General features: G+C 34.9%; 1 protein-coding gene across 3 annotated transcripts in view; it reads right to left on the bottom strand.

The window, feature by feature from the left end:
• LOC106060903 (cubilin-like) overlaps positions 1-25,347 on the bottom strand; it is a 95,527-nt gene that overhangs the window by 982 nt on the left and 69,198 nt on the right. For all 3 annotated transcript variants that reach the window (XM_056003693.1, XM_056003694.1, XM_056003692.1), the window contains exons 24-36: positions 24,944-25,056; positions 24,096-24,219; positions 22,164-22,304; positions 21,396-21,593; positions 18,404-18,652; positions 17,181-17,397; positions 16,713-16,885; positions 12,780-12,941; positions 11,338-11,460; positions 9,278-9,413; positions 5,982-6,184; positions 2,882-3,013; positions 1,197-1,323 (exon numbers count right to left, since the gene is read on the bottom strand). In XM_056003693.1, coding sequence (XP_055859668.1) covers positions 1,197-1,323; positions 2,882-3,013; positions 5,982-6,184; positions 9,278-9,413; positions 11,338-11,460; positions 12,780-12,941; positions 16,713-16,885; positions 17,181-17,397; positions 18,404-18,652; positions 21,396-21,593; positions 22,164-22,304; positions 24,096-24,219; positions 24,944-25,056 — 2,098 coding nt within the window. The remainder of the gene's footprint in view (positions 1-1,196; positions 1,324-2,881; positions 3,014-5,981; positions 6,185-9,277; positions 9,414-11,337; positions 11,461-12,779; positions 12,942-16,712; positions 16,886-17,180; positions 17,398-18,403; positions 18,653-21,395; positions 21,594-22,163; positions 22,305-24,095; positions 24,220-24,943; positions 25,057-25,347) is intronic.

Raw genomic sequence — 25,347 nt, 5'->3', positions numbered from 1 at the left:
CACGTATTGCGTCGTGCAATTGTTATGTTCACACTATAAATAAGAATCGTGTCTCTTAAAGTGATCCAATACATGCAGGTTTGCAGATGCCCTTATATACTTAGAAGAAAAAAAAACTGTTTTGAAATTCGATCCAACAAAATAAATACTCAAGCGATGAACACATTCACACAGGCCATCTTACACTATCCCTGGAGATTTTTTATAATTAACGAAACAATGTAAATGAACCTCATTGATTCCAACGCTAGACAAGATCTAGACAGACTATATTGAAATTATTTCGTGTTAAATTATAAAAGATCTAAGATACTTTGATTCTGCATTTACAAAGAGTTTTAAAAATGTCATTTAAAAAAAAAACCATTGTTTTTCAGAATTTCTTTTTTTTTTGTACATCAGATTCACCAAACAAAAACAGCTTTTTTCCCCCGCAAAAGATAAATATCTCTAATAAATCAAATGTTAAAATCACCAGATTGACAAAAAGATATCAATATTAAATAAAACACAGTCATCAAAGATAAATGACTGATAACTACTAACTAACAACTAGATCTATACCGATGTATGACTAACGACCAAGAAATTGTTTTAAAACATTCCATTCCCAGATACTAACTTTTTTTACTTGCCAATTACTGACCAGACTACTATTATTTTGTTTGTGAATGTGACTAACTCATGCAGACACAGAGATAGTGTGTTGAAAATACTATATGTAATTCATTTTGGATTATTGATTATTGTTAAAGTATTCCTTTTACCCAGGATTGCCCTACAATAAGGGAAATTTACACCACTACTTCTGTCAAGTACTAATTCTTTACCTTTTTCGAAATAGTGATAATAATTAATTAGGAATAGTTAACTAACAATTTTTTTTAAACTGATTCTTGTTTTGTCAGGTACCAAAAAAAAATTTGACAAAAATGTTAATTTGATCCGAGATTGGGTGTGGGTATGAACAAACTTTTTTTTTCCAAACAAAGTTGATAAAAACTTAGTAAAAAACTTTGATTACAAAACAAATATGTGTATGCAAATAGTATAGGAATTATTTGCAGCTTTGGCTAGCTAACTCATATTATTGAACAATAAAACGAAATATTTCAAGAAAGTAAGCAACACTTAGTCGGGTTAATAAAGAGACATAATCTAGATCTCATCTAGGCTAGGCCTAGTCTTATATTTACCTGAATGTAACTTGTGCACCAGTTGCAGAATTTATTATCCAGTAACAAGTTATATTTGTTGGATAGAAATTTGGGTATCCAGGGCTCACAATGTATCCGGAAGTGTTTGTAACTGTTGTGTTACAAGCTGTGAAACAAAATGTTGGGCACTTAAATAATTAGTAGATCTGGATTTTATGAGAAGAGAATCACACTGAATTAGCTTTATGTATTACTATAATAATGTGCGCTTGTAATTGTGTTTAGATCTATAGAGTACCACAGATCATTGATGATTAAGTAATTGTATTCATCCAAAGGAATTGTTTTTTTAAGACAAGGCAGACATGAATTAAAATGTCACTTTACTGGCCAAGACTTGACTTGCTTTCACAAGATACACAAACAATTCGCAAGGAAAGATTGAAACAAAATAAAAAAGGTTACAAAGACAGTTTGTGTGGAAACACAAACTCAAAATCGGCCCCCAAAGTGGTCCACCCAGGCAGGCTTCAATATTTTCAGAAAGAACATGCAAATGAAATTATATCAAAGACAAATGAGAGAAGAATGGAGAAAGAAGGTTGACAGAGTAGTACCCCAACGCTCAGCAGACCAAAGGATAGGTGCAAGTGAATGCAAAGTTAGATGTTAACCTGGCCTAACTAGTTCCCCTTTCATACCTTGTGGGCAGATGATGTAAAGTTCATCTGTTTTTGTGTCCTACGGTTAACGAGGGTGTCATGTAGCCAGCAAAACGACCAAGCGCCTTTACTTTTCCCCAACTAATGTCAGTTACCAAATAGAGCTGGGTGGACTCAGAGGCGCCCAAGGATTCCGAAGTTGAAAATCCCAGTCTTCACCAGGATTCGAACCCTGGACCCCCGTTCGAAAGCCAAGCGCTTTACCACTCAGCTACCGCGCCTCTCCTGGTCAAAAGTCTTACAATTGATGTAATTGCTTTGAAAAGGCTTTATCTCTTATTCGAATCCTCAGAAAAAAAAAAAAAATCCGCAATAAAAAAAATTGTTCAGGAAAAGGAAGTTTACAAGATTAATATTCGTTTTAAATTAGGTCTATTTTATAATGCATACTAATTAGCTTTTTCTCTTTAAAAACTGCTTGCATAACTGATTTAAAAAATTAGATTTTTCGCTTTCAGAAAAAAAAACAACAACTAGCCGTTGCATCAGAACTTTGAATGGTCTAAAATATTGTGATGTCGGATTTTCACTATCTTTTCTATTTTACGAGATCTAAACGGGACGAACGGACAGACGGACAGACATTTCACACAAACTAATTGTGTCTTTTCCCCTTTCGGGGGCCGCTAAAAATGAGAAGTACAGAGTAGTAAATTGAATTATTCAGAGGATGGATAAGGCGTTCGATAAGGGACATGACATTTGTGTAACATTTTTTTTACAGACAATAGAATATTTTATTCCTTGAGCTAGTTAAATTAGCCAACGACATGTCATAATGCTGCGAATTACACACAACCCAGAAAATATATAATAAATAAATTACCACTAAAAGAGACAAGCAATAGGTCTATCCTTGTTGAAGATATAATGTCCATATTTTTTTTCACATGTAGAATTAAAAACAACAACTCAGAAAACATAAAATCGAGTAGACATTCGTATCTTTTCAATAAGACAAGAGATCGCCTTTTAAGATGAAATTGGGGTCAATATGTTTACCATTAATTTCCAGACATCTGCTACTATTGTTGGGGTCAAGTCTAGACCACTCTGGACAGACACATTGCTCAACTCTGGGACTGGTGGAAATAACTTCACAAGAGTGAGAGCAGCTCTGGACTCGACATTTATCTGTAAACAAATACGTTCGTGCAAGAACTATAATTGTATTTTAAGATATTTTAGATAAAGGAATATGTTGTTGTTTTTAGACAGAAACAAACTAAATACATATTTTAAAAAAATCCAAAGGCATTCAATATATATCTTACTGTATCATTGGAACGCACGTACCTATATTTGTAATCTTGCAAAAGTCGTTTGTAAATATATTGTAAAGATTTATATATTCTGTTAGCATTCCATATATAGCTTAAGTGCATTATAAAAATGTTTCTCTCATTGTGTGTATCTATTACGCTAATACATTTTATTATCTTGTGTCTGTGTTAAATGGCTAATAAGAATGAACCATCTTTCAAATTTTCTCTTAAGGGGGAAACAAGAAGGGGGGATTTCGGTTTACACAAATCTATAAAATTATAAGCAATATCATAATTTTTTATATGCGTTGGTCTTTGTCAAAATCAGAATACAATACTAAACAAGAAAAACCTAATATATATATATATATATATATATATATATATATATATATATCATGGGCGTAGCCAGGGGGGGAGGGGTTTGGGGGTTCAACCCCCCCCCCGAAATGAAATCACCCCCCGGAAGGGGGGAGTCGGAATTTAGTGACTGATTTTTTGCTTTGATTTTGTTTATTTTAGTTGAGATTTTAATAATAAACCATCACTTGCCCCAGCACAACCAAAGGGGTTTTGAGTTTAAAACCCCCTACCAGAGGGTTCGAGTTTAAAAACACCTACCAGGGGGGTTCGAGTTTAAAAACCCCTACCAGGGGGGTTCGAGTTTAAAACCCCTACCAGAGGGGTTAGAGTTTAAGGAGAAAAAATTCAGTGTAAGAAAAAAAAAGCAAATTACTCACTCAAAATGTTATGAGCGTTGCCAAAAGGGGTTTTGAGTTTAAACCCCCATTCAGAGGGGTTTGATGCTAAAAATACCTCTTCAATATAAAAATAAAAGCAAATTACACACTAAAATTATTTGAGCGTAGCCAATCCACTCGGGGGTTTTGAGTTTAAACCCCTCTTCTACAGATGGCTTTTTTTTTTAAAGTTTAAAACTCCTCCAGATGGTTTTGAGTTTAAGATCCCCCTAAATAGCATTTTGAGGTGGAAAACCCCCAACAAATGATTTTGACGATAAAACTTCTCTTTTCGATATAAAATCTAAAGCAAACTACAGTCACTTAATTCCAAGAGCGTATTCAAGAGAGGTTACACATTTTTACCAGTGGCTGGGCGCCATTAATAAACTGCAGTGAATAGTCATCTGCCGAAATTAAAAAATACACTAAATGTGGCTCAACAAAGATGGCTAAGACAGATTTAGGAGTCAGTTATAGAGATCGGGTTTAAATCAAGGAAATCCTATGCCGAACTGGGAGTCGACCCCTTAGTAAGATTGTGCGAGAGCGACGCATGAGGTTTGCTGGACATGTTCTCCGACAAAAATGAATTGCGCATAAGAAGAGTTGCAATGATATCCTAGTACGATTTAGCGCCACACTTTCATGGAGGTCTTCAGAGCAGGTGGGAAGAGGCTTCAGACATTGCCAGTGACAGATTTGTGTGGAAACATCTTGCCGCCAAATACGCCGAACGGCGCGGTAGGGTCTAAGTCAGTAAGAATAGCAGATTAGGTTTTTGAAATAGCTGGATAATACATTGTAGATACCTCAGAATATGCATTTTGTTAGCTTTCAATACAGGAAATAGTGCTCGCGGCGCTCCCCCCAGACTCCCTTTTTCACTAACTCCAGAAAGTACCTATTTTAGAGTAGAAAGAATGAAGGGTCAGACGCCACTCATTCATGGAGGTCCTCAGAGCAGGTAGGAAGAGGCCTCAGACATTACCAGTGACACATTTTTGTGGAAGGAAAGAAAAAATCCCCCCCCCCCAACCCCCCCCCCCCCCCCCCCCCGAAAATAAATCCTGGCCACGCCCATGATATATATATATATATATATATATTTATATATATATATATATATATATATATATAAAGGTTATACGAAGTGTCATTGTATCAATTAATCACCCATGTAAAATACATCTATATCAACAACGATAATCTGTGTAATTAATAATATTTTTACCAATCGTTTTGTTTAGCGCCATTTCATTTCTTTAACTTTCTCAATACGCTATGACCAATCACTTATCTGAACACCATGCTATTTAGCGGTTGCATTCACCGCGACATACTGTAAAGTAAAACTATCGCAGCTGCTATCTCACAAGCTGTCCTTATTCCTTGGATTTTCCTGACTTCATTAGATTCATATTTGCCTTTTTCATTTACGCGCAGTTAATTTCCTGTTAGATTAGCTTTTGTCATGACAACTAATAAAGCCAACGGCCAAACGTTCAAAAAGATATGTCTGTATCTTCCAAAACTTGTTTTCAGTCAATGACAATTGTATGTTGCTCTCTCCAGAGTTCCTTCTTTTCATTTGCCCACAGTAGTTTGCCCAAATCCACACCATTTGGACAACTGTGTCTTTCAGGAAGTGTTCACCCGTCACTAAATATACGGCGTATGATACGCCGAGGTTCGACTAGTTAAGAATAATCATCGATCATCTAAGAGACAGATGATATAAAAGTTTATGTTGTTGTTAACGAAGGTGTCATGTGGCCAGCACAACGTACAACTGCTTTTACATTTCCCTAACTAATCTCAGGTACACATTAAAGCTGGATGGGCTCAGAGACATCCTAAAACCCCAAAATTTAAAATCCCAGTATGAACCAGGATTCAAAATCGGGACCTCTAGTTCGAAAGCCAAGTGTTCTTTGCTACTCAGCACTTAACCTTGTCAAGATGAAATATTATTAAATGGATTTTTTTTATCTCTAAAACTATAGATCAATGTGTAAAAGACGGATCGACCACTGAACACAAATGGTGGATTTTTTTCCTTTTCTGGAACCACTTAAAAAATATAAAATAACTTACTCTCAATAGTATAAGTTCCTCTGAATCCTTTTCTTGTTTCCGATCCATCAGAAACAAACACAAGGTGCATGGCACCTCCAGATGATGTTATTGAACCTGGTGCTGCTGTACAGAAAGGCCCCAAAGGACTTGCATTTGAGTTATTTCCATCATATATGTTCAAAAAGTCGTATGGGCAACCTTCAACATCATACTCAGTAATGCTGCATATAGTGTAAATGGAATAGAAGAGTTTTAATATTAGCAAGATTAGATAGATAGATAGATAGATAGATAGATAGATAGATAGATAGATAGATAGATAGATAGATAGATAGATAGATAGATAGATAGATAGATAGATTTAATTTTTTGTATATATATATAGTTGCAGTGTACACACACACACACAAAACTCGGAAAAGAGGGTGTCGTTGACTTTTGCTTGCCAACCACCTAACACTCTCTAAAAGAAAGAAAACTCAAATCAACCCTTGCTGCATAGCGGCAATATCAATATACGGAAAGGCTCTAAGCCACTTTAGGAAATCAATCCTAAGAGAATATCAGAAGCTGGTGACAGCTTTTATCACAATGTTCTACACGCTGATACACACTGCGACCCTGCTAACCCCAATAGTTTTAGATTCATTTTGTGATTCCCTTGTACCCATTTAATGTGTGGACGAGCGGTTTTCGAGTACAGCCAATGTCCAAGCTTTCATGTCGTCTTTCTCAAAATGAGCTTAGTCTCTTACGACAGAAGGCTATAATTATTGTCAATTACGAACATCATACCTCTAAATTTTGCTTACAATATAAACAGTATCACTGAATCTTTGCAGTAAAAAAAAAACCGAAGACAATTATGTGAAAAAAAGAGAGCTGAACAATATTTTGCTCAAAACGAATATTAGATTTTTTAAAAAATCAAATGGGAAATACATGCTAATTACTATAATTTATATACAAAATTACAGTTTTTGGCTCCCTTTCTACTATTTAAAACTAAATCAAATAATTAGTACTAAATGATTAAATAATTGGTTAAATGTTGGATTAATTCGTGTATTGTCATTCATCACTTATATCTGCCTGTGATCCATTCTGGGGCATAGGCCATCAACTAGCTTCCTCCAGGCATCTTGCCTCTGAGTGAGTCTCCCCAACTGGGGACTGTTGATAATTATTGCAAAATTTCAACTTGATCCGAGAAAGGGAAGTCGGATGAAAAACGTATCAAAGCGTAATAAGTGGGCTAAATAATAATATACATATTTTGCCACATCCAGGGCAAGCATAACCCTTGCCCAACCCTGGTCTATTAAGATTTTCTTTCCACCGGCTCTGCCTGTCCTTGGCAGTGGATTTTCTTTTGGTCTCGAATGCATATCTCGCGGCCTTCGTGAGTGACCTCCATCTGTCTCGTTTTGAGGCTGCATGCAACCAGTTTCTCTTCTATTTCAGCTTAAGCAAGTTGGTGCCTAAGCTGGCCTTAACATGGTAGACCACTTCACATATCTAGGAAGCAAGGGCGTACCCAGGATTTTTTTTCAGGGGGGGGGAAGCGAGGGGTTTGGGCGGATTTTCTTTGTTGAGACACGTATAATGTTTTTCAATGTCGGCAGACGACAAGTCACTGCACTTTATTAATGGAGCTCAGGCACTGGTGGAAATGTGTAAGCTCTCTTGACTACACTCTTGGAATTAGGTGACTGTAGTTTGCTTGAGATTTTATATCGAAAAGGGAAGTTTTATAGTCAAAATCATTTGTTGAGGGATTTTAAATTCAAAAAATCTCTGGTGACTGTAGTTAGCCTTAGAATAATATTGAAGAGAGAGGCTTTCAATCTCAAAACTATCTGTAGGGGGATTTAAAGCTCAAAACCATCTGGAGGGGTTTTAAGCTTAGAAAAAAAAACATATGGAGAAGGGAGAATTTTTACTCAAAACCCCTTGGCTTGGCTACGCTCATATAATTTTTAATGTGTAATTTGCTAGTTTTTTACATGGAAGAGGTATTTTTCAGCATTAAACCCCTCTGGAAGCGTGGGGGGGGGGGTTATACTCAAATACTCAAAACCCCCATTGGCTGCGCCGATAGCATTTTGAGTGTGTAATTAGCTTTTTTTATATTGAAGAATGATTTCTTTTAATCTTCAAACCCCGCTGAAATGGGGTTTAAACTCACAACCCCGTTGGCTACTCTCATAGAATTTTGTGTGTGTCATTTGCTTTTTTTTATACTGAAGAGTATGTTTTAGCTGCAAACCCCGCTGCAAGGAGGCTTTAAGCACAAAAAAAAAAAAAAACTCTTGGCTACGCTCATAGAATCTGGTGACTGATGAATGGTTAGTCTTATATTGAAGAGCGGGTTTTATCATTAATTTCGGTGGGGGTTTTAAAATCAAAATCTCCCTTAGCTATGCTCTTGGAATACGGAGATTGTCGTTCGCATTATTTTATTTTTGGTTATGTTTTATAGAAGAGGGGGATTTAACTGCAAAATCCCCTGGTATGGCGTTTTAAACTCAAAACTCCCTTGGCCGCGCTGGTTTAGTATTAAAATCTCACATAAAATAAACAAAAACAAAGCAAAAAATCAGTCACTAAATTTGGTTTTAGCATGCAAAGCGCACTCTATAAGCGTCGTGGGATTTCAAAAGTATGTATCCAGAGACAATGGCATTACAATAAGCCGCCCCTAAGATGGATGGCTGTCGGGCGCTGAGAATCTCTTCCTAACAACCTCCCCAAATACCTTTCTGAGTGACGCAGTCCGAGTCAAGGGTGAGACAGAGACCAGTACAATTAAGAACAACAATGGAGTAATCTGCAGAAAAGCAGTGTAGCATGTTGCCAATAGTAAATTATAGGCTGTTGATTTATTATTTATAAAAGTATCCTGTTATTTCAGAGCCCCTGTTGTCATGTTTCTGAGTTGTTTATTTCATGTTGTGTAGTGTTTTGTAGAGAGACTGGTTACGTAAACTTTGGTTTTTGTATTTTTATTTCTCTCGATATGGTATCGGTATAATTGAGACCAATCATCCTAAGAGGCCAGAACAATGAACTTCAACGTGGGTAGTGGAGACCAATAGATCACTGCACACAGGTTGCGACATTGCAGGTCAGTGTGGAGGCCTTCTATAACAAATAGTCTCGGTATAAGAAGTTTATTGTAAATGTTTCATTTCAGGCAGAACATGTTTTAAACATAATTAATATACACATAAAGCAATATTTGTTAGGGTAATATCTTACAAGTCTAACATTACGTTTTTACGTCTAAGACTATGGAATGTTTTATTCCTTACTTGATTTTTACCACTGCGCCAATTTGGTTACTTAAAATAGTCAAAGTGCAGTAACTGTTGTCAGGATAATTTTGCGGAAAGTTAGGGGACATTATTGTACCACTTGTAGCTGTCAAAGTTCTGTTGCACTGTTGACCTGTGGATATAACAATTGGAAGCCATCTTGTTATTATACTTCATAGAAAACAGATCAAGTTGATATCATAGGTTACTTCATCGGTTGATTATAATTTTTGTCTTAATTGTAATTAAATAAATTGTAGCTTTTAAAAAATAATTATATAGTGCTACTTTCATGTCCAATCTCATTTGTCGACCAGTGGGGGGGGGGGGGGGGGAATATCTTGCAGAAGGTTTTCCGTGCTGCCTTTAGGCGCTTAGTAAGCACAACTCTGCTCGAGTCGGGTGTCGAACCTTGTGCTTCCATCATGGGTAGCCAAGCCAAGCCACGTTCAAGCGAATCTCCTGACCGCGCTTCCCAAAATTACGCTTAAATTATTTCTTAAACATAAGTCAGCACAATATCTTTCGCATGCATTATATATTTAGAGTACGAATCATGCCCGCCGCTCCCGATGGGAACAATAGAAATACAACTATCATAGAAATGCCGACTGCCACATCGCCCCAAAGTCTACTTTCCAGAGGATAGGAAATAAGGATTTAAATACTAGGCGTAGGAAGTGTGTCAGAACGTAGTAACTTGAATCATTGGATCACCATCATCAAACTTAGGGAGAGAGCTTATTGGGTTCAAATCCTCTCTTGCAATAGCCATGGAAAGAAACCCTGCCATACGGGTAAAAAAAATGTTTCCCATACCAGTCGAGACGAGGATCAGCATGGGGCAGTCAAAAAGACTGTGAAGCGCATTTTTTTTCTACTACGCAGCGGAGGCACCATGAGTCAGTAGCCAGAACCGTGCGAAGTGCAAACCAACGGTAAAGTGGCTATAAAAACTTCTTCAGGCCTGGGCAGTCTCCACAACAGAAGGCATGATCAGGGCGCCTCATGTGCTCCCAGACTACTCGTTTTTTAGGGGTTGGCAGATAATCTATACGTGTAACCCAGAAGCACAGATCTAGCTGTTTAAAATATAGTTCGTCCATCGTGGTTTGATGATGACCTCTTTTGTCATCCAGGCAGCTGAGACTTTGCACTGGGGTTGTGGGCCTCGTCATGTGGCTGGTGAGACCGGAAAGTTCGGCTGCACACTGAATAGGCTACTCCAGCAGGAGCTAGTGTTATTTGTGCTGTTTAAAATAACCTGATTATTATCATATCAAATAAAGAATACAGCCAACAAAACAATATTCATTTCTTAACTTTAAAATATGTTGATTTATTTTTAACATAATAATGTTTTTAAAAAGTTAGACATGTTGCGTATGTTTCTTTAGAGTTAAAGATAATTTACTTCATAGTCCAAACCTCCCGACAGGGAAAGGCATCTGGCAGGGTATGAATCCTGAAACACGAATAAGTCCAAACGACAGTTCAGCGCACAAACAGCATGAACAGGCAGCCATTTAATAATTAGTTTGGCAGAAACTACAATCACTCTACTTTAGTATTCTCGTATGGTAATGTCTGCTACATATTATATGGGCTTTATGTGTGTGTTTATAATGTAACCTAGCGGATGTAACCTGAATCTGATAAAACCATGAGGTTGTGTGTCGTATTTGAAGTGAATAAAAAAGGATTTGAGTGAAAGTTGATGAGAAGACACGCAAGACACATAAGACAGAAGAGACGTGTATTGAAGTGAGTTGTGTCTTGTTTAAAGTATTATTTCACTTTGAGTTTTTAAATATATTTACTTTCAAGTTGACACTATGTGCATTTTTCAATATATATATTTAAGTTTCTTTTGAATGAAGCATTTACACGTTTTTTTTTCATTAAAATGTAATACTCCCACACTGGGTAGTTGTAGTAGCTGTTTTGAACCACAAACCAATGACCAAACTACAACACATACACATGAAAACCAGTTTATAGTTTATATATCTCAATCCTTATTTTCGAACTGATACAAAATCTAGGAATTCACAAACCCGAGCATGTCCTTAAGTCTATGGGACTAAGAGTAAAGCCTTCATCGCATTGACATTTGTAAGATCCTTCAGTATTAATGCAGACTTGATCACACAGACTTGTATTCAAACATTCATTGATATCTGTTAACAGATTAAAAAAAATATGAACAACTATAGAGACATCTTAAATTTATTCTTTAATAAATTACGTAGTAGAAGTAAAGAATTCTAGGCTAATTAATACAGAATACACTAATGAGTATGGATGTTGGATTAGATATATTATGAAAAAAAAAAAACAAAACTTTTAAGATACATAACAATAATTAGTTATAGAAACAAAAGGACAAAATATACACAAACATGAAAGCAAGAAAATATTTAAAATTACTTTTTATATCAAAGAGATATCTCCTTATAAAAGTCACAGCGAAAGAGTTTTCCTCTTAAAAAAAACTAACGAGTTTTAGATATTTTTTACCCAGCCCAGTTCCACCAAACCCCAAGAAAAAACAATCCTGGTTAAGCAAATGTGTAAATCTACTAAACTTTATAATATTCTAATCATTGGTTTTTAGAACTAGAATTAAAAGAAAGTGCGCACAAAGTTCCTGAACATTAATTAATAAAACTCTTCAATAAATAGGGCTGACATGCAGAAATACCTGAATATTCTGTTCAAGATTGATATTTGCTAGTTTTCTAGACACATTTTTTTATACCCTCAAAAATTATAGCGGTCACACTAAAGTTTTTTCATTAAAACCAACGAGCCAGCAAATCATTTCCCAACATTAAACATCGACTGTCAAACCTCTAGGAAAATCGTTAAAGCCGTTTTTTAAATCCGTGTCCATGTACCACCTTTAGCCCACTGGGAGGGCTCCACAAAAGTACTAGTTAAATATAGAATTGAAAAAAATATAAGTAGTTTTAACAAAACTAATATAAAAAAAATGAAAATTCCTCCTATATACGACATATAGGGCGAATATTTTTCTCTTAATAACAAAGGAATGTCAGTTGTTTGTTTTTTTAAATGATACATTTGTTTTACCTCACCCCATTTCTTCATTAGAGAAACAATCCTGGTTAACCGAATGTATAGATCTACTAAACTACCAAAATCCTTAGAGCCGTTTTTGAGATCATCGTCCAGGTTCCACCCTGAAGGTTTCCGTGATGGTACGAGTTGAAGGGAGGTATTGTAAAAATGCAACAGACAGGACGTCACTATGGCAACTGTTTTCTATAAAAAAAACTTGACAAAAACTAATAAGAGGATCGGAGTTACATTTATATGGAATACATATTCACAAGCCCCCCCCCCCATCCTCCCCCTCCCCCCCAAAAAAAACATAGAAAGTTAGAAAGAAATCATAACTAAATGAGTTAAAAAAACAACTTTTAGTTAATTGACAGGTAAAATATATGTTCCTTGACGAAAAAAGATGAATTACCTATGCATTGTTTGTTAACATTGTTGAAGCCAGTCGGACAAGGCCCACAAATGTAGCCCTCTGTTGCATTTCCTTGCTGTGCAGCTGTTAGATCAGTGCAGGTCTGTCCCCTGGAACATGGCTGAGATGAGCATCCGTCTAACTCTGACTCACAGTAGGAACCTACATTCATACAGGAATTAAGACAATTGTTCAAGTTATTTTAATAAAAAAATGAATACGATTTGAAACGAGCTAATTAAAATGAACAAAAAAAAATTTAATTTGTTTTTCATATAAATATTATAAACATACGGAACAACCTATTATCGATAATAAGATTTTTACAACGTTTTAAAAAGAAAATCAAATGTAACGTAATTTTTTATTTAAAACAAATATTTAACGTTAATTGGTTTTTAATTTTAAGAATTTGGAACAAAATAGTTTGTGATATCACTAAAGTTGCAAGCGTTTTTTTTTTTGAGGTACGGTGCGCCATAATAACAAAAACAAAACAAAACAAAATTTTGTGAGGACAGCTATATTTCACACTCAAGCACTGCACTTCACTGTGGAATAAAACTTTAATGTTATGTGTAGTTAGTGTGATTTCTATATAATGTAAATTCATGAGCTCTATAAACGAAAATAAACATATTCTATAGACTTAAAGATTTTATACCAGAAAACAAACATATTTGTACTTATTAATGATGGGAACTAAACTAAATTTTTTTAGTTAAACTAAAACTAAGTTTGAACTAAAAAAAGTAATTAAACTTTTAGTTAATCACAAATTGAAAAAATTAGTTAAACTAAACTAAGAAACTTTAGTTAAACTTTTACTAACTATTTTGACCTTTTTTAAGGACGAAACAGCCAAACATGATAAATATAAAGCACAACCAATCTCTTTAGCAAAATGTAATAAACATTTATTTGTGCACATGAAAAAAGATTTAAATGTCTTTATGGGATAGATGTAGATCTTAATAGAATCACTAGAATGATAGTGATACTATTATAGAAAGAAATTAGAAGTAATTGTCCAAGTTCTAATATAAGTTACCTTTAGAAATAATGATAAAACTGCATGTTGACTCTCTAACTAACTTTAGATTCTATAATATTCTGGATCTAATATCTTCTACAAGCGAAATGATCAGATATATAATCTGGATCTAGAATTAGATCTAGCTACTAGACCTAGATCAAATAATTAATATTTTTATCTAAAAATAATCAAAGAAATACTAGTTACTACTACTACTAGATCTAAAATCTAGATAGTCTAGTAGATATCTTAGTAACTCTAGATCTAGAGATTTTAGATTATTATAATTATGATTATAACTAGATGATATGGGTATTTATATCTATATACTCTAGTAGATAATACTAGATCTAATAGATCTAGATAATAGATATAAGTATAATTATAATAGAAATTGATGTAGATCTAGTCTAGATTTAGTTAATTTAGTATTAGACCTAGTATAGTGACGACTATTATTAGTTTATTAGTATTATAGTCATTATAGATCTATCATCTATGCATCTTAGGTCTTAGTATAATAAGCAATCTAAATATATCTAGATCTAATCAAGACTCTAATTCTAGAAAAGTAGAATCTCTAAACTAAAAGATCTAGTCTAATAAAGTAAAGTAATATAGATTTCAATTAATAGATATTTACATCTAGATCTAAGACTACAAAGAGTTAGACTCTACTTAAGACTAAGAGCAGACTAAAATAATTAAATATAGACTTATGACTATAGATCTAATAGTAGTAATAGACTAGACGTCACTACACTGTAACTAGTTACTAGATCTATCTAGTAAAAAGTTTAAAAATAAAAGTCGACATTTCTCTCACATCTATAGTAAAGCAAAATTATTTGCCTGCAGCTATACAGGAACACACTGGTGTTTAATAAAAAGCAGCAAAATGTAGATCTATAGAAGCAAGGAATTAATCAGGATTTATCAAGCAGCAAAACTTGCTAGAAATATAATGAACACGTTTATTTTTCTCGCCTTTCAAATACCTTGAATTGGCGGGAATAGCGACCATTATAGGGAAAATGTCAAAAGGCTTTCTAGTGACCTGTGCAGCTAGTTTATTCTCCTCTCTATTCTTCGTTATATATATATATATATATATATATTCCCCAAATTACATAGGTCTAAATATTTATTGGTATGTATGTTTAAAAAGTTTATAAAATTTGTAATTAAACTTTTTAGTTTGTAACAAAAAAATAATTAAACTAGGATTTTAACTAAACTATTTTTTTTAATTAAACTTTGGCCTTAACAAATTTTTTTTAGTTAAACTAAAAGTTAGCAACTTTTTAGTTAACTTTTGCCCATCACTAGTACTAATGTATGTATATAACAGATTTTAATAAATGTTACAGTCAGGCAACCTACACACGAGTAATAGAAAGTGTGTTACTGTACGAGGGTTACTTAAAAGTTTTTTTTAATTATTAGAAATTTAAATATGTTACAGTTTCATGGGAACTCCAAACCACAATATGCGTGTTTTTAAATGTACTTGGATAAGATTAAAGTAAAAGAACAGAAAGATTTATAAACATAAAAAATGTATAGAGTCAAATTAAGTGTAAATGTATTAATTAGTTTGTATCCGTCATGCAAATAACTTTGTAATAGTTTTTATAAAGCGCAGCTTTATGATGTTGCGCTTTCTCTGTGGAAGAGAAGGGGGAGAAGAAGGGGGTATCTGTATGAAAGTTATAGTGATAGCTTTTTAAATGCATTTTTTTAAAACGTTACACAACTTGAATTTATACTCGAGGGCTCAAGCCTCCTCCAGCCAATAAACTAATCACTAAGCTAATTAAGTGCTTATGAAGCAGCTATCTTTTATTAGTTATAAAATTTTTAGCGACGACCTAAATCTCTACGTAAAATATAAAGTATACATATTTAAATTATACCGCTACATTAGTGAAGTACAATCTCTTTCTATTGTACATTACCGAAAAAAAAAAAAGAAATACTGATAATTAATCAAATGATTGGTGATTTTTTTAAATTGATTTTTGTATTGTTACGAATGAACAGTGACAGGTAGAGGTCACTATGTGTGACCCCGGCGAGATGACACAGCACCGAGTGTTATCTGGAATCTATGCATGTAAACAAAGACAGGATGGGACGTGCCTCACGTGTTGTTCCAGAGGACGAACAGATTTACGAAGGGGGGCATTGTGACAAATGAACAGTGACAGTTAGAGGTCACTACGTGTGACCTCGGCGAGATGACACTGCAGCAGGCATCCTCTGGTATCGACATGTATAAACAACAACAGGATGTGATGTTTCCTCCCATGTTGTTCCAGAGGGTACTAGCAGTGTTTTTGCAACAATAGACAAGCGATTAGGGACTCTTTATAAACCAGAGATGTTCATGTGAAAGGAGTCAGTACAGTCGTCGATACTGTTCTCTACTGTGCGAGACAGTAGAAGAGAGTGGACTTGAGCCGTTACAGTCGATACAGTCGATGTAAGACGTATACGCTACATGTTACAGTGACAAATTGTTATAGTTATAATTCAATAAAGTTATTTAAAGCTGAAAGTTGAGTCGTCAAGTTCTTTGCAGTGTTTCTTTTATTTGTGTGCCTAGTACATTTAGCCAGAAAATCAGAAATACGTAACAGTATTATCTGGCGCAAAAAAATAATTGTACAAAATTTCAACTTGATCCGAGATTGGTTGTGGGAAAAATTCCGTGTACAAAAATTGTACATCACAGACAGACAGAGATAAACAGATGGACAGTAATTTGATATAAGCTTTGCAATGTAAAAAGTAATTACGTGAGGACCGACTTCTCTTAAGCTTTGTAATAGTTATAAACATCCTCGAAAATTAAAAAAAAATAGCATCAGGAATCTATAAAACATTATCTTCACCTGTGTACGCCGGCTGGCAAATGCATCTCTGTACCCGATACATGCCGTCTAGATATTCAACCAGAGAGCTAGAGTTCAAATCACACACGCCACGCCCACTACACGACGGGCATAGTGTAACTGGTATGTTTAGTACTGCAGAGTAAGCTCCCTTAGAATCTCTGGCCTGGAAACTGTTGTAGGAAAGATTGTGAAGGATTTATAAAATATAGATTAAATAATTTAACTGGCTTTATTATGAAAAGTCTGAATGTTGTATCCAACGTACAACTCCAGTACTAACTAATATACGTAGAAGGAAACGTAAAATAACTTTACCAAGACGTGAGCTTAATCCCTCGGGAACATACTTCAAGTGGCTTATGCCTCGGCCACCACAGAGAAAAAAAAAACAATTCGCGAAAGTAAAATTAAATAAAAACTTCCTTCCAGAATTTATGGAGTCGAGGTTGTGAAATATGTAAATACCTGAGTCTAATGGTGTCATTTTTTATTGGTACAAATCGTACACTTCCGTTAGACAAGGAGATTGCTGTACTGTTGGATAAATTTATTATAGTAACATTATCCAAGTCAGCATCTGTAGTTGACAACTGCAAAACATTCACCGCATTTTCTTGAACAGTCCATCTGTTGTTGGTTAGTTTAGTCTGGTTGGAAATCACTAAGATTGGCGGCGAGTTGGCTGCAGAGAGAAATAGGTTAAAAAAATCATTATTTCTACATTTTAGCTGAATACACTCCAAGACTTGTTGGTTTCATAGAATGGGAAATACTGCATTCCTCATTGATCTTCAGACTCGAAGACAAGCCATATTATACGAAAATATATTTGGCGATAACTAGAATAATGTCATGGCCTAAAGAGATTATAGACACTTGTTGGTTTCTTAGAATATACACAGCATGAAGTTAAATCATATCATGATATGCACGTGTCTGTTTCTAGATAAGCAAGAAAATAATAAGGCCTGCCTTCGAGTCCGAAGATTAATGACGAATGAAGTACTTCTCATGGCTATGCTTGCACTGAGTGTGTTCACAGCTGGGGCTGCGTAGCCATGGGAAATACTGCATTCCTCATTGATCTTCAGACTCGAAGACAAGCCATATTATACGAAAATATATTTGGCGATAACTAGAATAATGTCCTGGCCTAAAGAGATATTAGACACGTTTGAAAATGTACGACCTCAGCCGCTTAGTTCTATTCTAAGTCGGCCAAAAAAAGGAAGTGAACTTGGAATTAGAATAAATAGAAATGTAATGGTTAGAAGACTTAAAAGTGAAGTAGCAATTATAAGTAAATCACTGAACCATTATCTTCAAATACAAAAACAAAATCTAATAAAATACTCAGAAAGACACAAATTAAAGGCACATTCCTTGTTCTATATGCTAGGACAAATGTGTACACATACTCCTTCTTCCCTAATGCTATTAGAGCATGGAATGAGTTGCCTAAATCAGCCAGGAAAACCATCGATTCAACAGAGTTTAAATCATTTATTAAGATGCATGACTAGATTGACACATGAAATGCGTAGGGCGTAGTAATCTTCTTTTTTCAAGGAACGTCTATAATATATATGACATGTTTAAATTATGTCTTAATATTGTTAGCACTTTGGCACATCAAAATATTAGACTTAAAATAGGTCAATGTTAAATTTAACAAACTCACTACTTACATAATTCATTTTTTAGCATGACAGTTGCTTCTTTCTTAACTTTTGTAGATACAGCAACAGCAGCATCCCTGGTGACAAAATAGTCATAAATGCACTCTCTGTTATTGGCTCCACACAGTGTTACAGCCTCATTGACTTGAGCTTGGCTTAGAGTGTCACTGAAGACAGGAACAAACTCGGGATGTTGATAGTCGTTTGTAGTTTGACCAGCATCATAGATAAACACAGAGTTGTTTGGAGTTACTTTATCTATCAAAGGTTGAAAGATAGACAAACAAATTGACAATAAAATTCGAACGAATAGCTAGTTTTCCTTATGTTTTAAAATGATTAGAAAAACGCAAGGGCGTAGACAGAATTTTTTTTGTGGGGGGCGTTTGGGGGATTTTTCTCCCTCCACCCGCACTTCCCCCGGCGAAAAAAAAATACTTATATATGTATATATGTGTGTGTTTGTACATAATTAATCTTTATTACATTCTGACCCTTCATTCTTTCAGAAGACGTTTATTATGCCCTAGAAACGGTTCTTTCTGGAGTTAGTAGAAAAAAATGTAGGTCGCGGCCCTTGTAAGCAAGGGGGTCAGCTAGGGGCGAAGCCCCGCCGCCAAGCACCATTTCCGGTATTGAAAGCAAACAAAATGCATATTCTGAGGTATCTACGGTGCATTATCCTGCTATTAAAAAGGTTTATTTCAAAAACGTTATGTGCTATTCTTACTGACTTAGACCTGTCCCGCAAATCTCATGCGACGCTCTGTCACAACCTTACTAAGGAGTCGACTCCCAGTTTGGCAAAGGATTTCCTTGATTTAGACGCGATCTCCATAACTAACTCCTAAAATCTGTCTTAGCCATCTTTGTTGAGCCACATTTTGTCTTTTTTAAATTTCGGCAGATGACTATTCACTGCACTTTATTAATGGAGCCCTGCCACTGGTGGAAATGTGTAACCTCTCTTGACTACGCTCTTCGAATTAGGTGACTGTAGTTTGCTTTAGATTTTATATCGAAAAGGGAAGTTTTATCGTCAAAATCATCTGTTGGGAGGTTTTTGAACTAAAAAATCTCATGAGTTTTTTTTAACAAATTCAAAACGCCTTCATATAATTTGGTGTATTTAGTTAGCTTTAGAAATAATATATTTTCAACCTCAAAACTCTCTGTAGGGGATTTTAAACTCAAAACCATCTGGAGGGGTCTAAACTCAAAACCCTCTTTGGCTACGCACATAGCATTTCAGTGCTTAATTTGTTTGTTTTTTTAATATTTAGTAGGTATTTTTTGGCTTCAAACTCCGCTGGAGTGTTTTTTTTAACACAAGTGTGTACTTTGCTTTTTTATATTGAAAAAGTTGCTTTTAGCGCCCTACCCCGCTGGAGCGGGGTTTTAATCACAAAACTTCTCTTGGCTACGCTCAAAGAATCTGGTAACTGATGTATAAATAGTCTTAGTAGGGGGTTTTAAAATCAATTCTTCCCTTTAAGCTATGCTCTTGGAATTTCGGAATTGTCGTTTACATTGTTTTTTTGTTGGATTGTTCTATAGAAGAGGGGGATTTAACTGTAAGACCCCCTGGTATGTGTTTTTAAACTCAAAACCCCTTGGCTGCGCTGGTACAAATGATGGTATTTAGTATTGAAATCTAGTCTAAAATTAAAATCTAAGCAAAAAAATCAGTCACTAAATTCAGATTCCTGTGGGGGGGGGGATTTTATTGGGGGGGGGGGGTTTGTTCCCCAGTATTTTGTGGTCGAGAGGCTAAGTGCGCTTGAACTTGGCTTGGCTTGGAAACCTAGAAGGGGGCTTGAGGTTCGACACCCGACTCGGGCAGAATTGAGTTTACTGAGCGCCTTAAGGCAGCCCGGAAAACTAACTCCTACATACCCCTCCCCTCCCCACTGGTCCACAAATGAGATTGGACCAAAGCGCTCTGAGCATGATATAAGCATGAAAGTTGCGGTATATAAAAGTTATAATAATAATAAAAATTATGTTTTATGCTATTTTCCTCTTTATTTCGTTGCTCCAAATCAATTTGTCATTACAGTCATGGCGGTTCCAAGAAAGTCATATTTGTCCTGTTTAGGAGTTCATGCTTGGAACTCTTGATAGCCAAGCTTGACCTGAGCGTAGATTGTTGTCTTTGTATTGGACCTACTTGATGTGTATTTGGTTGTTGGCATGGTGAGCCCAGATTGTATCGCTGGCATTGCGACTAAGGTGTGCCTGTATTTTAATCTAGTACTTTATTTGTACATAATAAATGCTTACTAGAATAGTGTTTAATATGTAACATTGTCTGTATCTTTTCTCAACAGTGAATAGTTCTAAAAATGGTGTAATTTTATGAAAAAAACTTCATAATTGATTAAAAAAATTTTTTTCGCTTTCAGAAGTTTTTGTAACAAAACTTTCAATGGTCTGAAATATCAAGATGTTGGATTTTCAATATCTTTTCTAGTTTACGAGACCAAAACGGGACGGACGGACAAACAGACATACCACACAAAACAAAAAGCGTCTTTTCCCCTTTTGGGGGCGCTAAAAAATATAATTATTTTATCTCATACCAACAAGTGAAATTAATTTTTCATATTCAAAGATGTGGCTAAATAAGTTGGGGTGGATCCTCGTTTATATAATTTTACACGTCATTTCTCACACACAAATTCTCGGATCAAGTTGAAACTTTCCACAATTGTTTATTGTACCTAATAAAACATGAATCAATAAAAAAACAAACATTTTTCAATTAATTATTGCAAATTAATCATTTTGTTTTATAACAAGTAAGGGAATTAACTTCTATATTATTGAGATGTATAGATTTATGTGTGAAGTATTTCTCAAGTTATTTCTTTTTTTTTACGTTTTGCTTTTTTTCTATTTCATTGTCACTTGCTCAAGTAATGTTATTCTGTCTATCCTTTTTTATTGTATGTTATATGTTATATTTATTTAGAAGCCTTTGTGACCGAATTGGACTTACACCAGGAAGCAAACTGTTCCAAAATCACTTTTTCACTTATATTACTTGGTAGCACTGTTCCGTTTGGTAGCTCGAAGTCATCCTCAGGTATTCCATTGAAGTTGCCCAGGAGACCTGTGGTCAGATACATGAGAGATTTGTCCACCTCTAGGTCTATTTCTAGAGCTCTTACTCCAACCTGAACTATGATTGTTACACCTTGAACAAGAAAAAGAATAAAAATAGTTTTTTTAATAAAATGTTTGCTTAATACAACTTATTATTATTATTATTATTATTATTATTATTATTATTATTATTATTATTATTATTATTATTATAGAGCAATTATTTATTTGTTTGTTTGTTTTTATAATAAAAAATGAATGCCAGATTATAAAAATAGCGGTACATTTTTATCACGCCCCATTATCCCTTTCCCACGAGTAAGAATCGTGGTAAATGAGGCATAGATCAACTACACTGTATAATAATTGTATACTACGCCTTTCGATCTAGACTTTGAAGACTATGCGCAAAAATAAATGTTCTTTATCATAAGTTTGTTAAACTCTTCAAGGAATTACCCGTAGACGTATAGTCCGCTCAAGACAAATATTTTCTCGCTTTCTAGTCAAATTTAATTTTTTTTTTTCACTTAAAAAAAGATTCAAGCAATAAAGTGATTTAATCAAATGTAAAATGTTGTTGTAATTTTTCTCTTGGGCTATCTTTTTTGAAATAACGAACGCTTCATAAGTATCGCATATTAAATTAATTCATCTATACCTGCAGGGAATGAGGCAACGACATAGGTCTTGTTCAAAATGTCCTCACGACGTATTCCTACGTTCTCTGTGACCAGAGTGTAGTTAGACAGTCTATAAAAGTCGCTGGTAATGTCAGTATTGTTGGCCCTTATTATCATTGCTGAGGGGAAAAAAAAACTAATAAAGTGAAATGTCAATTATTCTATTTAATTTTCATACTCACATTATAGCACTCTGGGTCGTACTATATTCATATACCGATCTGGGATGTTATTTTTCTTTCACCTAAATTTTCACAATTTGTTCTTTATTTTGTTAAGAAACAAAAAAAAAAAAAAGGAAAACAAAAGGAGTATAGTGTTAAAGATTGGGGCATCTTTTTCTATGATCTCCACCAGTAGCAAAGCGACTATGGATCGTCTTTCACAATGAGAGGAAAGATTTGGCATTAGCTGTGGCCGGAAAGATGTCGCCCACACAGCAGTTCCCCCTCCTCTTCACGCAGCTGATGTATCCTGAAGAATAAAAATTTGAATAAGCTCACTGTTTCTTGATGTAGGATGGTCTACCTCAAATTTTAAATTGTCGTTTATACATTTTTTTCGGATACTATAATAAAAAGAATGCATCCCATCTAGCAGCTAGAAAGTCATAAACCTAAAATTTATTATAGCAAGGAAGAATTATGAAATGAGTTCGCAGTAAAGAAGCTATGATAAAAGTTCGAATCTTTAATCAGACAAGATCTTGCGCTGATCGTTTTCCCAGTGACATCGCCCGACTACAAATGTAAAAATATAAAAAGCCTGCTATTCTTATTCTTCTCCAAGCCAGCTTTTTTCTGCTGAGCTGTGAGCTCTTTTGCAGACTGTGCTGTTTTCTTCAGCTGTTCAGCACTGCCATATAGAATGTTGGTTATGTTGGGCTGTAGTGGTAGTAGGGTGTGAATGTACACTTTGGTTTCTTATAGTTATAATGTTTTTTGTTAGGTGTATTGCACAAATTGTAAGACAAATTTCCTTACGGATAATAAAGATTATTATTATTATTATTATTATTATTTAACAGAGGTGTGTGTCCTATTCTTAGTTGGAAGATTGTAGATTGCTCTTGGCGGGGGAGGAAGTTAATACTGTCCAGTTTGATAAGCATGTTCATTTTTTTTTTGTACTTGGCTCTGCCTGTGTCTCCTGTTGCCCATCGGTTGAGCCACTCCTCTTTGTGATTGTTGACTACCATTGACCTAAGGGTGAGGTAGTTGACAGGTCTATCTGGTTGTTCCATAGATGATCCTGACTTTGAAAGCCCTTTCATTTCACATGACGCCAATATGTCCAGTGTTCCACTGTAATGTGTTTAATTTGGTCATCATCGGGTTCATTATCGCTTATAGTGCTGTCAACTCACTTGGGCTTTTTGAGGTGCTGCTGTTAAGTGCTTAAAGAGTGGATTGGATTGTATTTCTTCATGTAATTTATTTTCGATTTTCTGCAAAGCTATAGTAATTGCCTTAATTTCGGCTTGGAAGTTTGAGCAATCGTCGCCACAGGGTGCATTTATTTCAAAGTGTTTATTTTTGGGGAATACCAGGAAATCACCAAGACCAGCATTGATGGTGGCTTTGAAGGCTGATCCAGCGGTGTATATAGAGATGGCTGCTTTTGGTTAGCTTTCAATCGTTTCAAGCGTGCCTACTTTGAGCTCCAGTGGATTTGATTCTTTTCTTAGTGTATTATTTATTAAATGTGTTTTAATAGTTGGTTATTTATAATTAAGACCAGGAGTTATGTTTGGGAATTTTTTCTCTGTTATTGGGTGTTTTAGGGCTAGTTCGTCAGTAAGTTGGATCAGTGTTCTTTGCTAATGCGATACCATTTGGGCTTCATCGTCCAACTACAAATGTAAAAATATAAAAGCCTGCTATAAAACGGTAGTAAAAAGAAAAGTGTACATGATTTGTTCGAGGATAACTTGACTTGGAATGCTGGATTGTCTCCCTCCTTGGCAGCAAATGCAGAAAAAACTGTTGCATTAATCTTCGTGCCATTGCTAGTCTCGGCTTTTTCAGTTCTACCCTGAAGGGAAAACAAAGGTGTTCTATTTAAAAAAAGCTCAAATAATGATTTTTTTTTTTATTTTAAATTTACAAAATGTCATGCATCTTTAGCGACAGACATATTTAGCCCACTCTTTTATCAAGGCCGGATTTACACTAGTGTAAGTCTGTGGAGCCGGTAGAACCTCGCACTTAAGCTGGGCTTCAATAATTCATAAATATTCAATTTTACCATACTATTAACAAAATATGCATATTAAATGTAAGTAAGTATGGCTTTAAGGCTTAATTTTAGAAGTATTTTTTCCTTTATTAATATGACATGCTTTTAATTCTTCATATTAAAGATTGAAGAAGATAAGGTCATCCGAAAAGTTTCTACCCAGAGCCTACTACTTTAATTAGAATCTGGCATGGTCTCTTTTAATATTCATAACCACTGCGTCTTGAGGGAATGAGAGCAAATTGCATCTCAAATTGCCTTAAAATCATGGAATACTACTTCTATCATTTTCTTCTCTAACACAGTTCTTCTTCTTATGTTATAAAATACAGACGTTACTTAAAAAAAAAAAGATAAATACGTCCTACAGTCTAGTCAATCATGTTGGCTCAGTCAACCCATTCCATGCTCTTAAAGCTCTAGGAAAGAAATGTGTGTGATAGTTGAGAATCACTGTACTCTGTTATAACTCCTTGAACTGAAAGAAAAGAACAATAATGCTTGGCATGCTCCTCCTTACCTGTAGAAGAAACCTTCTGCTGGGGATGTCCATGAGCGTGTACTCTCCCCAGCCGTTCATCGTGTAGTTCAAGTCGTCCAGAGTAATGAAATGAGGATCTCCCAGAATGTGTGCTGTCGAGAAAGTAAACACAGGATTTGGTCTACATAACGGTAGAATACATTAACATTATTCAATGCAGAAATCTACATAACGGTAGAATACATTAACATTATTCAATGCAGAAATCTACATAACGGTAGAATACATTAACATTATTCAATGCAGAAATCTACATAACGGTAGAATACATTAACATTATTCAATGCAGAAATCTACATAACGGTAGAATACATTAACATTATTCAATGCAGAAATCTACATAACGGTAGAATACATTAACATTATTCAATGCAGAAATCTAC

Source organism: Biomphalaria glabrata, chromosome 11 (genome assembly GCF_947242115.1).
Source record: "Biomphalaria glabrata chromosome 11, xgBioGlab47.1, whole genome shotgun sequence".
Classification (NCBI taxonomy): Eukaryota; Metazoa; Mollusca; class Gastropoda; family Planorbidae; genus Biomphalaria; species Biomphalaria glabrata.
This window is presented reverse-complemented; position numbering and strand designations above follow the sequence as displayed.